The sequence below is a fragment of the Diuraphis noxia genome, unplaced genomic scaffold (assembly GCF_037042655.1).
Source record: "Diuraphis noxia isolate RWA-SAM2 unplaced genomic scaffold, SU_Dnox_SAM2 contig0005, whole genome shotgun sequence".
NCBI classification, from domain to species: domain Eukaryota; kingdom Metazoa; phylum Arthropoda; class Insecta; order Hemiptera; family Aphididae; genus Diuraphis; species Diuraphis noxia.
This window is the reverse complement of record NW_028301715.1, coordinates 31,432,849-31,447,657: the sequence shown is the minus strand read 5'-3', so window position 1 is coordinate 31,447,657 and position 14,809 is coordinate 31,432,849. Positions and strand designations below refer to the sequence as shown.

At 30.7% G+C, this 14,809-nt stretch overlaps 2 protein-coding genes across 3 annotated transcripts in view; both read left to right on the top strand.

The window, feature by feature from the left end:
• The first annotated feature begins 6,189 nt into the window (after positions 1-6,189).
• On the top strand, positions 6,190-12,997 carry LOC107171794 (popeye domain-containing protein 1-like). Of its 2 annotated transcripts, XM_089229030.1 has the most exons (8): positions 6,192-7,092; positions 7,170-7,552; positions 8,002-8,159; positions 8,955-9,057; positions 9,127-9,267; positions 9,369-9,534; positions 11,237-11,349; positions 12,095-12,997. In XM_089229030.1, the coding sequence occupies exons 1-7, from the start codon at positions 7,053-7,055 to the stop codon at positions 11,338-11,340; spliced, it is 1,095 nt and encodes a 364-aa protein (XP_089085156.1). In that variant the 5' UTR covers positions 6,192-7,052; the 3' UTR covers positions 11,341-11,349; positions 12,095-12,997. The 2 variants fall into 2 exon arrangements, with proteins under 2 accessions (XP_089085157.1, XP_089085156.1); XM_089229031.1 differs by lacking the exon at positions 11,237-11,349 and having other exon boundaries at positions 6,190-7,092.
• Positions 12,998-13,024: 27 nt separating this feature from the next.
• LOC149055194 (popeye domain-containing 2-like) overlaps positions 13,025-14,809 on the top strand; it is a 144,288-nt gene continuing 142,503 nt past the window's right edge. The window contains exon 1 of the mRNA XM_089229522.1: positions 13,025-13,113. Within this exon, the coding sequence (XP_089085648.1) occupies positions 13,025-13,113 (89 nt within the window). The remainder of the gene's footprint in view (positions 13,114-14,809) is intronic.

Below are 14,809 nucleotides of genomic sequence, written 5' to 3'. Positions count from 1 at the left end.
CCCAAAACAACTACTACGGTAAACCTATTAACGGAAACATGTTTAATACCATGAAGCATATCAGATTATCAATCAGGTCCCGATTTTCCAAACTTTCCATTATTCCATATCCGGTCTAGTTTGGGGTTTGGATTTGGAGTTTTGGAGTCTGTACTCGGACATCGGTGGCTCGTTAATCGATGACTAGTCTATTCTCGGCAGTTAAGTTCTCAATCGCCACTCACTACTCGCAGAATATAGATTAATATAAATATAAAATATAGGTATAAAACATTTATGAACCTTTTCTTTTTCTTTTGCTAAATCTCACCGTTTTATGGTCTTAGGTGGAGCAAAAGTATCGTGTTGGTCCTCAATTAATATCAAGGGCCAGGGTAATACTTTAGATTCGGCCTGACAACGGCAGGAAGGCAGGATTCCAAATTTGGGCCCCAACCTGTGTGGCCGTGTAATAGATAATAGGAACATTGTTTTTTGCCCACAAAATATAATTCTATGATAAAAGACAAGTTACTTAAACTAATTACTAAGATTAACTATATAATAAAGTGTATTCACCACTATATAATGAAAGATAAGATTTCATTAAAAAACTAAACCTTAATCAACAATATAATTCAAAGCACTGCATTATACGTGATTTGCCTAATAAATAACCCCGGAAAAAATAACCCCGTGAAAAAATAACCCTATAATCTTTATGCAGTGCTAGACAGAGGAAAAAAATCTTTATAGGTATTTAATATAATATAATATTAATATAATCAGCGCATCCGAGTTGGGTCCCGAGTACTAGGGGCTAATCCCTTCCCGGATGGGCATGTACCGTTTCCGCCAAAATTTGAAATGACCGATTCCGCCATCGCCCGTTTCCGCCAATTTAAAAAAAGGTTCGATTCCCGTTTCTGCCAATTTACCTGCTATGGTAAATTATTGTAATATATTCCATATTTTTGGTAAAAATATGTTTTAATTAATTTAAGTTGACTGAAACTATGTTCATATGATACAATACAAGGCAATGTTAGATACAAACAAACGATCCCCGATAAAATTATTATAATATATTCCGTATTCATTGGAGTATTATTCCTATTATTTTAAGGTGTATTTAAGTTTTAACTAGAAATGATTGTAGGTACGTGGTTTATAATATGATAATTGATAACAATAAATATTGAAAAATATATAAATAACTAATAAATCAAATAATAAATACATAATATTTTGTCATAGTTTTGATAAATATAATAATAAAGTAAAAATCACTTATTCATAATTAATATACACAATATTTTGTCATAGTTTTAATAAATATAATAATAATAAAAAGTGATATTTTCATAAATACATATAATATTTTGATATTTAAATTATTAGAATTTTATAAAAAATAAATCACTTTTGTGTTGGTAAAAATATTAAAAATGTTAAGAACCAAGTATAAAAATGCATATTTTATAATATAAATATTGCCATATAGGTTTAGGTTATGTGTAAATGTGATTATTTTTTGTAAAATTCCAATAACTTATATTTTAATGGAAAAGAAACAAAACAAAAAAAAAAAATCTGTAAAAAACATTTTCAACCATTCCTGTCGTCTAAATAGATTATAGACAGTCCTAAGTCTGTTAAAATGGGAAGGAAAATGTTAGTATAGTGTAGTATTTATCAAAAAATATTCAAGAACTAATGTTGTAGCTAAAATAATTCAGGACCCAACTAGTGTAGTAACTATAAAAATTCGGGACCCAACTAGTATAGTACCTACAAAAATCCGGGACCCAACTAGTGTAGTACCTAAAATAATTCGGGACCCAACTATAGTGTAGCAATTTTAAATTTAGGACCCAACTCGGATGCAGCCAATATAATTACGGTAAATAATATTAAGTAGGTAATTGATAATGACGTATACCTATTAAAACTATTGAAACAAAGTAGTAGTTTCAATATTATCATGCTGTAATGAAGCTAAATAAAAATATGCTACGAAGCTAAAAAAATTAGGGATTTCATGATAAAATAGGACATAAAAAAGGTTCCATTGATACTAAAAAAGTTTAAGAAACGCTGGCTTATACGGCTATTATACTTATTAGCTTATTACTTACTATTTAAATATCTTGTTCCTAAAATATAACATGCTTTTCATGCTGTTCATTTTTATCATCTTATAAGTAATTAAACCTTAAAATGATGTTCAAAACTTTAGGTATTATTAAATTAAATTATTATCTATTATCTATTAAGAATAGTTCTTTTAATAAGTACTACAGTCGACTCTCGGTAACTCGAACCTCGATAACTCGAAATTCTTGATATCTCGAATAAATAAAATTCCCCTTCAAATAATAATAACACTTAATGTTTAAATAATCTTGTTAACTCGAAAATTAATTTTTGATATCTCGAATTTTCTTATCCAAATTTAGTACAAATTGAAGACCAACAAATACAATTCACCATTACAAATAAAGAAGCGAAACTTGCATTAGAAACATTACGTAAATATACTGAAGGCAATGAAGATATGGAAGATTTATTTAAACCACTAGGTACTTTATAAAATAGAATTGAGAACAATGTTTTAAATAAACAAAAACAATTAACTTTACTCCAATTTTTTAAAAATTATAATATATAAGTAGGAATGTAAGAAAACATTTTTTTTTATTTCTCTAATGTATAATACTTAATTTAAAAATAAACATACTTTTTAAAAGTTTTTGATAACTCGAAATTTTTAGTAAGTCGACTGTATAATATTTCGATGATTATTAATACCTACATCATTGTGATGTGTGACTAGTGAATAGTGACACGTTTTAGTTTTTGCACTTATTATTATCGGCTTAGGTAATGCTTTTATATTAGAATATTACATAAAATTATTATATTTTTATGTTTTGTTCTTTTTGTATGTATTAAATAACTTAAACAATTTATAATTGAGACCCAAATCAAAATCTTAAGTAGCAAATTCCATAAATACTTATGCGAATAAGTCATAAAATATAATCTAATAGTATGATGATATATTATTTTTAAAAAATTAGGTAGATTTCTAGAAACTTTATTCTTATTAAAACCCGATTTCATATATTTACACAAGTCACATCAATCGCAATAAATTATATCAATTATGAACTATCAACTAAGACTAATTTATTGAAATAAATTATGTATTTTACTATTTTACCTAATAAATCAAAGATAATACTCGTATGACTAGAAAAAAAGACTTTTAAATAAAAAGCCAAAGAACAAAATTTCTGTTAAAACTTCAGGTACTATTATTTCTTAAATTAAAATGTGCATAACTAATAACTATATATTAACTTTTAACATCTAAATTAAGTCATACATAATATATTGTTATGTAACTAACAAATTAAAGGTACTCCGTAATTATAATACCTACATAGGTGCAAATCAAAGAGACATTATACTCATGATTTTTTCGACTGGAAGAATAAAAATCATCTTTAAGGATTTTATTCAAGTCAGTTTTGCCATGTTACTTGCAATTACTATGTAATTCAGAAAATATTTATTAATTAAAAGTATATCGGGATCGGTTTTATAATAATTGGAAGTCAATGTTCGGACTTTTTACAATAGTTTTCAGGTTTTCTACGTCTAATTTTTTTTCGGCATCATCATTAAGAGTTGTATTTATATCGATTTGTTGTGTTTCTATTTCTATGATTTCACAGTTATCGAGGTTTTTTTTAAACACATGCAATTTTGGAGTTTTGTTTAAAATATTATTTTGATTTTCATGTTTCATCCTTAAGTTTTTTGTTTTACTATTTATTATTTATGTTTTTATTTATCTTTTCCTACCATAAGCCATTCTTATAATGTATTCAAAATGATAAAAAAAAAAAAATATTAATATTAAACTATAAAATATTGGTACGAGGTGATTTTATAATAATTCAGTTATACTTATACATTTACAAGTTACCCAAAAAATTTTAATTAATCGCAGTTAACATCATGATATAGGATATTTATTTTTATTGTAAAATATAACACTTGATGAAATAATTAAATTAATCAATTTATTGATTTTAAACAGATACAAATTGCTACACATTTTTAATAAAATACCAAAAATATATTGTATTAAAGTAGTAGATAATATTTTTAATTTTTTGATTGTGAGTTAAGGCTTCAACAGCTAGGTCATTAGCCTGCGATTGTAATTACTAATTGCATTATATAACTATGAGGTTAGTAGTTTTACAGAGTTTTATATTTACATTTATGTTAGTTGTACAGTTTTATCTTGTGTGTGTGTGTGTGTGTGTGTGTGTGTGTGTGTGTGTGTGTGTGTGTGTGTGTGTGTGTGCGTGTGCGTGTGCGTGTGTGTGTGTGTGTGTGTGTGTGTGTGTGTGTGTGTGTGTGTGTGTGTGTGTGTGTGTGTGTGTGTGTGTGTGTGTGTGTGTGTGTGTGTGTGTGTGTGTGTGTGTGTGTGTGTGTGTGTGTGTGTGTGTGTGTGTGTGTGTGTGTGTGTGTGTGTGTGTGTGTGTGTGTGTGTGTATACTTTTAATATAAATCCAAGTCAAAATTCTAAAAACATAAAAATGTTAAAGAAAAAACCGCGTTCCATATAAAAGTTAATAACTTACCATCTCAGGTTCATGGTGAGAAGGGGTCTGACACTGAACCGTCTGAACCTCCATGGATATGTCACTGTTACCTATTATCAAGATTTATAAAATTGTAAGTTATTTTATACTAAAAATAAATGTAAAAATTCGTCATATGTACCACATATGTATGTATATTACGGATGTCGTATATGTTTTATTTTTTATATGAGGGACAGAGGGAATACGTGGTATAGTGTTGTGTAACTTTTATTATATATTCAAATTGTACGCAAGATTGCAGGAAGCCGCATGTGTTATTGCAGATGTTGGATCGTTATATATTACTATTCATATTATTATATTAACGACTTATGTGTAAAGACAAATGAATTAATAATCTATACTTCAATCGATTTTAATAATTTGATACCGAGTTTAACCTCTTTTTTTAATTTTAGATTCTGAGGGGAGCGAGGAATTTATTTTTATTTTACATTTAATTATACACAATCTGTATAGATGAACACAGTACACAGCACAATAAGTATATTATATTATAAGACATAATAATGAATATTTTTTGAATAAGATATCACCCATTGGTGACACTTGGTTGGGAATTAACAATATCTAAAGTGACTAAAGTCTAGATCTCCTTTGTTTTGTTTTTTTATTATTCTTATTTATAACAAGTCAAGGCACCAATTTCTTTTTAAACGACGTCCGAAGTTTCCCGGTATAGTTTGGGTGTATAGGTTCTCAATGAATTTTGGTGGGTTTGTAGGTGATCATGAAAACGTTTGAAGATTTTTATCACAGTTTTCATTTGTGAGGTCTTTATGTAAGGTATAATTGGACACATAAGGTGGAGGATTTGTAATTTTCTTAAGAGCTATATTCTAGAACTGCTGGATTTTATTGGTATGGTATAAGATACTTTTGCAGCACCCCCGCAATTGGAGACCGAGTTGAATATCTGCGATTTAATATACATATTTTGATATCCGGAGTCAAGTGTGTTGTGGACGTCTGCTTGTGTAGTGTACACGGAGATCCTGGTGAGATGGTTTCGACTTCGACCACGACACGAAGATAATAATTAATAAAATCATAATAAGTAGTTTACGATAATAGGTAATAATTTAATATTTATGTTTTATGCGTTATGCCGTTATGGCACTCACTGCATTATCACTTCCTCCCCACAACCGTCACCAAGAACTCATAATACCACACTTCATACGGGATCATACTCAAAAATAAAACTCCACCGGGACTCAACGTCTGTTTTCAATGTTTTATTTTTTATTTATTCGTCAAACCAGCGCTTCGTCATTGCATCACAAGCACGTATTCAGGATCAATTTTCGGGGGGGGGGGGGGGGGGGGGGTTAAAATATTGTAAGTCCGTCTTCCGACAAGATTGCGATAACATATTATAAATATACAACTACTTAAAACTTTCGGGGGGGGGATTGAACCCATAAATCCCCCCCCCCCCTGTATACGGGCCTGCTGCATCATCTGCATCCGCGGCCGTCCACAGCAGCTGCCTACTAGACATCTAGATTCAAGACCATTGTTCTGTGACTGAGTTCAGAGTTGTGAGTTAGTGGCTTATTACTAGACTAGTGGCTAATGGCTATACAGTTGTCAGTCAGTGGTTACAGGCGTTACAGCATAACCAGGCGCCGTACCGCGAAGAAATAATAATATAGTACGCGCGTCCGTCGCCGCGGTGTCCAGCGTGATTGTCGACCTCGTATTATCGTTGTTTTCCCTGTATCCCATATTATTCCCATTCTCCTTCCCCCTCAACGGCTGCAGCATCAGCAGCTGCGCGAACGCGAGACGATATCGTTTATGATCGCAATTCGCAATTATTGTTGTAAATTACGTAACGACACATAAATATTAAATGTCAAGAGTTCCTAGTCACGACGTCGTCTGCCGAGTGCCGACAGTTATTCGCAATTTATAGATAGTCTAGTCATCCGTCGGAAAAACCGCTGCGACCGGCCAAGATAGATTATCTCTAATTCGCAGTCACCTGCAGGCTGCATGCACCACGACGATGTACGGCGGTGCAGATCGACGGCGGCGACGACGACGACGACGTGAATGCGATTGCAATAACGACTAACGACGGTTTTGGACGAGGGCTTTTATTTCTATGAGGGGCGACTGGTGTCCGTCTGGAGCGGGAAACGTCGACAACTATACAGTTTGTGGCCGGCAATCGTAAATGCGACGTGTGTTATCGATTCTCGGCCGGCCGCTCTTGATCAGCTCGCATGTTCATCGTCGATAGTCATTAATCGCGTCGCAGAATGATCGAAATCGGCAGTGTACCATTTTTTCTAGAGCCTCAACGTCGGAGATAAAAAATATTGTAACGACGACGGTACCTACTCCCACGTTAAATAATAGCTGATAAAAACGATAATGGATTTGGACGACGTCAACGGGACTGCTCAATCTGAAGGTAAGACCTTACCTTAATTTGTTGTTCACCATCCATCCTAACGACACCGATGTCCGACAATAATGATCGTGTTTTAGGTAACTACAGTTGTTACGATGGCGGAGGCTGTGGAAACAGCACAGTTGTGGCGCCATTAGGTGCTGTGCTGGACTCTATCACCGTGGCCATGCTCAGCCAGACATGTTTACATTCGGTGTTCAACCATCCTTATTTTCATTTTTCACATGCCATCATGTTTATTTGCTTCATGTTACCATTTGGATCTCCTTGTCAGTTGATTCTCCTCATTCGCATTGGCCTGGCTGGTGCCACTACCATTATGGCATTATGGGCTAGGAATGTCCAGTGCTGGGTTGACAGCCTTTTATGGAATGCTGCTTCTGCTGCTGTCAACGTCATACACATTTTAGTGTTATTCTATCAACTCAGGCCGATCAAATTTAATGATGAATTAGAACTAGTAAATTTATTGATTTTTTTTTAAGAGTAATTGTTAACTCTTTCACGGGAACATTGACAATTTGTGTTAAACAGAATTAACCATGTGTTAGGTATTAGTTTAAGTATAACAGTGAATTTACCTATGATCAAACTTAAAATTAAGAGCATTTTGTTCTTATGTTGGCTATTTATAATATTTCAATTTTAAAATACCCATATCATGTTTTTAAATTAATTCAGGTAGGTATTATAAAAAAGGAAATGTAAGAACAGAGTTAATTGACTTGATTGATAATAGTTAAGAACATAATATTATCAATCAAGTCACTCTAAAATTGAAATAATACAACACAAGATTGGTTCTGTTGAACGCAAATTTGCTATGTTGCAAATGGGTCAGATAGAGAAATTCAAATTGGGCGTTGACATTTTCTTAAATTACTTGATATTTTATCATATATTTTTTAGGTGTATGAAACGCTTTTCTACCCTTTAAAAGTTAGCCGTAAGCAATTTAGGAAGATAATTTCCTGCATGAAAATGATACGACCTCTTAAGACTCTTGAGATATTTGCTGAAGAAAAGGTAACGAGGGTTGACAGCTTATCGTTGGTACTTTCAGGAAAGTAAGTGTTACACAAGTCTCCTGATAAACTAAAATTAATTGTTTCATATTCAAGTTCTATGATTTAAACCTAGCCTGTGCATATAATGATAATAGTTTATTATTAATAATAACAATAACAAACATTTTATTTTTTACATGGTTACAATACAATAGGTAAGACTTATTGTTACCAAAAGCCTAAGTTTATGGAGGAGACAACAGTTCTTATATATTTTTGTCTGTATTAATACATAAAATTTTAACTTAAATTAATAAATGTTCCCAATATTAAATACTAATATAGTAACAATTTATAAACTTAATATTAAAAATAAGTAGGTACTAGGTAGGTACCTAATTAATAACTGTTACTTGAATAAATACATGAAATATTACTTTTTAACCGCCAGCATTGGAATAAAATCTTAAGTTATTAAAATAAAATAAATATTACCAGAAGAAAGAAGTAGCTCTTTAATTTATTATAGGATTATAAAAATAATTTTTTGAACCAAAATTAACCTATTTTCTCTTGATCAAAAAATATATTCTTATATTCTAGACAAAAAACTACATTGAAAATTTTAATCCAAACAACATACATTTGAGTAGGTACTTAATTTTTTATTATGTTAGAAATAAAAGATATTGTTAGCAATTCTGAAATTTGAACATTAAAAATAAGCATATAAATGTTGTAAATAATTATTTACATTATTGATATGATATAAGATTTCTTAGGATATTTTATGTCCCAATAATTAATACTAATAGGTATATTATGTTATATTAATTGTTTTCTTTTATGTTAAAGATTAGTAATATCACAGAACGGTAATGCTCTGCATATTGTCTTCCCATATCAGTTTCTAGATTCTCCAGAGTGGTTTGGTGTGTCTACTGATGAATTCTTCCAAGTAATAAATTATATTATTTTACTTATAGATAAGCAACTATAAAAAAATTAAAATTAAAAATACTTTTAGGTATCAGTCACAGCTGTAGAAGATTCCAGGGTATTATTATGGCACAGAGACAAATTAAGATTGTCAATAATTACAGATAAATTTTTATACACTATTTTTGATCACATTCTTGGTCGAGATGTTGTAAAAAAACTTATGCAGGTACCTATACTATTAACATATTAATGATTTTTACAATTTTCTTTAATTTGTGTCCATCACATAAAGAGTAAAACTAACATGATTGGTTTATGGGTTCTTAGGTAAGTGAAACTATGTCTAATGGCCATTTACCTAATCAGTGGTATGATGGAGAAGAAGCTGAGTTGGTAAATAATGTAAATGATGAAAAACAAACAGTTCTTTATTTAAAGCGTAATGGTGATGGACAAGCAGGCATCGAAACTATATTGAAACGAGAGCTACAAGGTATGTATTCATTAAAAATATAATAATAAATGGTTTTATAATTATTAGGTAATAATTGTCTATATCAGCGTTTCTCAACCTGTGGTATGCGTACCACAAAAATCATATTGTTCATATTTCGTGGAAAGCTCATATGTGATATGCTAAGAAAATCTTGCTCCATGAAAAAAAGTGGAATGTACCATTAAACACATTAAATATTCCTTACTTCATTTGATATCATTAATAATTGTCAATATTTCTTTTTATATAAATTGTACATTTAATGCTTAAACAATCATAATTTTGTAGTTCCTAATGAAATAATATTCCATACATTTGAAATAACGTTTACATTTTTGATTGGAAAAAAAATGTTATTTGGTTAAGTAGTACCTACACGAATATTTTCAAACTGTGTAGGTAGTACATATACATAAAAAGGTTGAGAACCACTGGTCTATATTATATGTATATATTGATTATTTTTCATTTAAAGTTAGTTGAACGTATTATAATTTGTAACTTACCTCAATGACATATACAAATGAAAGACTAATCATGTAAAAAATATCCATATATCAATGTAAATTAATAATTTCATTGTTTTGGCCAATAATAAGTTTGTTAAAATAAAAATAAAAATATTTTAGTCAAGTCAAGTGGTTAGAATATACATTAAATATATTAATAATTTAATAATTGTTAATCACTAAATGAATAAATTGTGTGAGATAAAATTAATATTATTTTATTGCTTTACAATTTAAGTCTTAAATACAACAAGCTAAAGGTAAGGAGCATATTTTGTGTTATGTGCTTTTATTTATTTTTATGATTTCATATTTTCTGCCCTATAATACATGATTATAACAACTGCAAAATACCAATTATGAAAGCTGCATTAAATTATTATCATCTGCTTCTGGATAAATTAATCTATAAAATAATAATTTTTAAATTTTTTGAGATAAATTACATTAAAAATTAAGAATTATAATAAAAATATTTATAAAGAAATGTGTTAAAAGTTAATAGCTATATCAAACTAATAATAGTTAACTTAGAAATCCAATTTATATAATTTAGATTTTGTTTTTGTGAGTGGAATAGAAGTGCATAAACATAACAAATTTCATGCTCAGCAGATCATGTTTAGCTCAGTTAGTTTAAAATTTAGTGAGTTAACCTTTTATGAAAATTAAAGGTTACATTATTATGAAGGGCTTCTCGTAGGTTTTTTATTAAATGTTTATTTTAAAGCGAATCATGAGTATTTTAAAATTGTAAGTTTTTATATATATATACAATTTGATTTAAAATTATAATATAATAATTTGCCTACGAGATACCTTCCATAATAATTTTACCTTAAATTTTTATAAGAGGTCAACTCACTCTAAATTTTATACTAACAGAGCTAAACATGATCTACTGAGCGTAAAATTTGATATGTTATGTACTTGTAAGACGGAGACAACACATGCGGGTTGTAGCATCCTCTTAAAATAATATAAATAATTGCTTTAGCAATATAGAATTTATAGTTGATGTGTGATTATTTTGATATGCTGGCAAATTTTTTTAAGTATTGTATAATAAATTTTTTTGCTCTGTAAAATATCTTTAGAATTACAGTTTTTTTTCTTAAGCATGCATATTTACTTTGATAGTAATATGTTATAAAATTAGTTTTTGCATGATTTACTTGTGTTATTATCAGAGAATGAAAATGCATGCCTGGAACACTGTCCATTGATTAATGACCAGTCTTCGTGGTACTCTCAACAAACTCTACATAATGTGTTGAGAACTCTGCACAGATAGCAACTTTAAGTAAGTAGTTTGTGTATATTGTTTGTTTATTGGCCTATATCAAGTGTTTAGTACCACATTTTATGATTTTGTGCACATTTACATGTGTGTATGTAATGTGTAATGTTTATGTATATTATACTTTGTTAAACTCTATAGATATTTTTATTTTCATTTATTTAACATTAAAACATTTGGCATACAATTTTACAAACGTTTTTAAATAAATATTGAAGAATATATAATATATAATAAATGTTGATATTTACTATTCATGAAACACGATCAATGCTTGTGGTGGGAATATAAGGGAATGTTTCTCTAAATAACTAAAGGTGGTTGACACATTGTAGTTAACCGTGACATAAGATTTAAGAGTAAAATACACACACACACACACATACACATTTATTAAATATAATGCTTATTACTTAAACTTTAATGAACCATATTTTGTTTGTATATAATATTAAAATACTGTGTGTCACTTTTTTGCATCACGCCCAAGTCTAAATTAAATAGTATAAATACTTCAGCTGTATGCTTGAATTGCTATTGCCTAATGCCTGAGTGTAAACAGCCTGCCCCTGTTTATTATGATATAATGTACATAAAGAGTATCAATAATATAGATTAAGGTTAAACAATATTTTATTTTTCTACAGGCCAAGCCGCCGTAAAAGAAATTTAAACTTAAATATGTCAGAAAAATATTGGAGAATCTTTCATGAGAATTTTGTTTGCTTAGTCAATTTTTTTTTTATAGGTGATCCAAATGGCTGGAAATTGAGTAGGATTGAAGAAGTAGACCATGAGACTCCAGTGTAAAAAATAATATAAAATATTTTTCCTCAAACAATTTATAATCTTGTGATCTTAGGATAAGTATATATATATGTGTTTTCTTTTTAACTCTGACACTTGGTGTTTGTTTTTAATTTACCTTTGTCAGATTTGATTTTTGGCACTTATCGAATTTAACAATCACTGTAGTAATATTAATTTATTTTATTTACTTTTCTTGATGTAAGATTGAAAAAAAAGGAAATTAATTGACAATGTTTGATGAACCAAACAAATATTACTTGTAAGCTAGCTCCTTGTTTTCTTTGAGTAATAAAAAAACATTTTGTTTTGTTTAAAAAGTACTGATATTCAAATGTTTTAATTAATAAATATATTATATGTTGTTTATTGTTGTTCAAATACTATAATGTATTAATTAATCATTTATATGATAATGTATTACTAAAGTGATATTTATAAAAGTAACTAGTCCATTATTAATTATCATACAATTTGTATGTAATTATGTATAATATATAATATATATAATTATATAGAGTGTCCCTTAATCCTTAAAACTTTGTTTACACTATGTCAACTATTATGAAAATCTAATTAAAACTACTAATAACTAATAAGTAATAATAATCCTACCAACAAATACTTGGGGCATTGGGACACTCTATGCTGTATAATAATTGGTATACAAAATGATCCAGTTAACACAAGATTGTGTTACGTTGATCATCTGGTATAACATATTTTATCTTAAGGATTTTGTTATAATGTATACACGTGAAAATCATATTGTAATCATATTGTACAAAATCTTGGTTTAATAAAAAATTAAGTGTGATGAATGAAATAAAAATGTATGTTTAAATTTTTTTTTTCTATATTATTTAAAACCATGAATGAATGGAGTTTGAATGCTGAAAACAATAGTACAATCAAATCTCAACGTTTGGTTGAAGGCTTAAATAATCAAATCAATGCCAAGTTAGATAGATCATATTATAGCATACCATGGATTTATAATTTTTTTTTTTTTTAAATTCAAAAGCATTTTGTGATTTTTATAATTTTCGTCGATTGCATCGAAAAGGCGCCTCACCTACAAGCCGATCACCTACATGATTACACTCAAGGCAAAAAAATCATCGACCGACTGGTATACGACAAATTTCGTTGCTGTCTCGATTAATACACAACGTCGAACACATTTCGGGAAAGGAGAACACCGTGCACGACGAGCTGTTGAGACTTGAAATCGCTTAGACAACAACGCTACCGGACTTACGGCAGTGGACAATCGACCAAGCGAACGATTCGCAGGTCCTGCAGTGTATTATCGCTGATAAAACAATAAATTTCTTGTCGCTACAGGCGCGCGCCGCTCAGTACGACGTGTTTTATGCGGATTATTCTACGGGCAGCAACGCGCGCGTGTTCGTTCCACGGCGATAAATCGACGTCGGGTTTTCGTTGTGCCACAATTCGTCTCATAAAATCGTAGTATTGTTGGCCGGGTGTGGATCGAGAAATCACGCGATGAACTCGACTACCCGAGCTTCATCCAAAGTACATAAACACGACGTCAGGCATTACACCTAACGCTCCCCGAGCAATGCTTCGGTCACATTCGCCTCGACTTGGGTGGGCCGTTACCCACCGTCCAGCGGAGACAAGCACCTACTAGCTGCCGTCGATCAATTCACGCGTTCACCTTCAGCACATTCGAACATCACCGTACCACTCTCAGGGCAACGAGATGGTAGAACGTTTTCACTGCACGCTCAAGTCGTCGCTCACCGCCCACCGTATTCGAATCACCGGAAATTCACCGCAGTGGTCAGCCAAACTGTCTGTATTCGCCCCCTCAAAAATAATAGTATAGTATATGTATGTTATTCTTAATAAGTTATTTTTACCGGTTTTATGTTTTTACTTTGTTGTAAAACATTTTTTCTTAACACTAATAAGACAATTGCTTTTATAAAATAAAATAATATTACAATAAACAATATTAGTATTAGATAGTACTGCAGACTACAGTAGTATTAATTAAATATTTAATTTATATAATTAAATTAAATATTTTTGAAAAACCCGAGAGGCGTATACAATTACATTAAATATATCTATTCATTTGAATAAATATTTCATGTTATGTAATATATATATATATAAATGTACCTACTATGTATGATACTAAACTACTTTTAGAATTGAATAAATACAGATACCATTTTTAAAAGTATGTACTTATAAATTATAATTTAAGAAAAATGTGTTGGGGCTTGAGCACTCCCCCTAAACATTTTTCCTATTTGCGCCACTGGCTGCGCAACACAGTCAAAGGACATCGGACGAGCTCCGGCTGAGCTGGTATATACGGCACCACGCTCAAACTCCCCAGGCTAGTAATTTCACCACGCTCAACCCTAGCCACGACCACCCTAGCTGGTAGCTGCGTTGCGAGACTCCACGAGACAGCTCCGATCCACCCCTGCAAGTACGAACCACGATGCTCAACGCACTACATCCGGATCGACGCGTTCAGACCACCGCTTCAGCCACGTTATGAGGGCCCACTCGTCGTACTCGAACGCCGGGAGAAGATGATCAAGGTTACGGAACGCGGCTTGTCCACGGCGAGATTATGATGGAAATCATCGATCGACTCAAACCAGTA

Coding starts and splice junctions, on each gene's coding strand:
- LOC107171794 (XM_089229030.1), top strand. CDS start 7,053: ATGGATTTGGACGACGTCAACGGGACTGCTCAATCTGAAG. Junction 7,093..7,169: donor CGGGACTGCTCAATCTGAAG/GTAAGACCTTAC, acceptor ATCGTGTTTTAG/GTAACTACAGTTGTTACGAT. Junction 9,268..9,368: donor TTGTAAAAAAACTTATGCAG/GTACCTATACTA, acceptor ATGGGTTCTTAG/GTAAGTGAAACTATGTCTAA.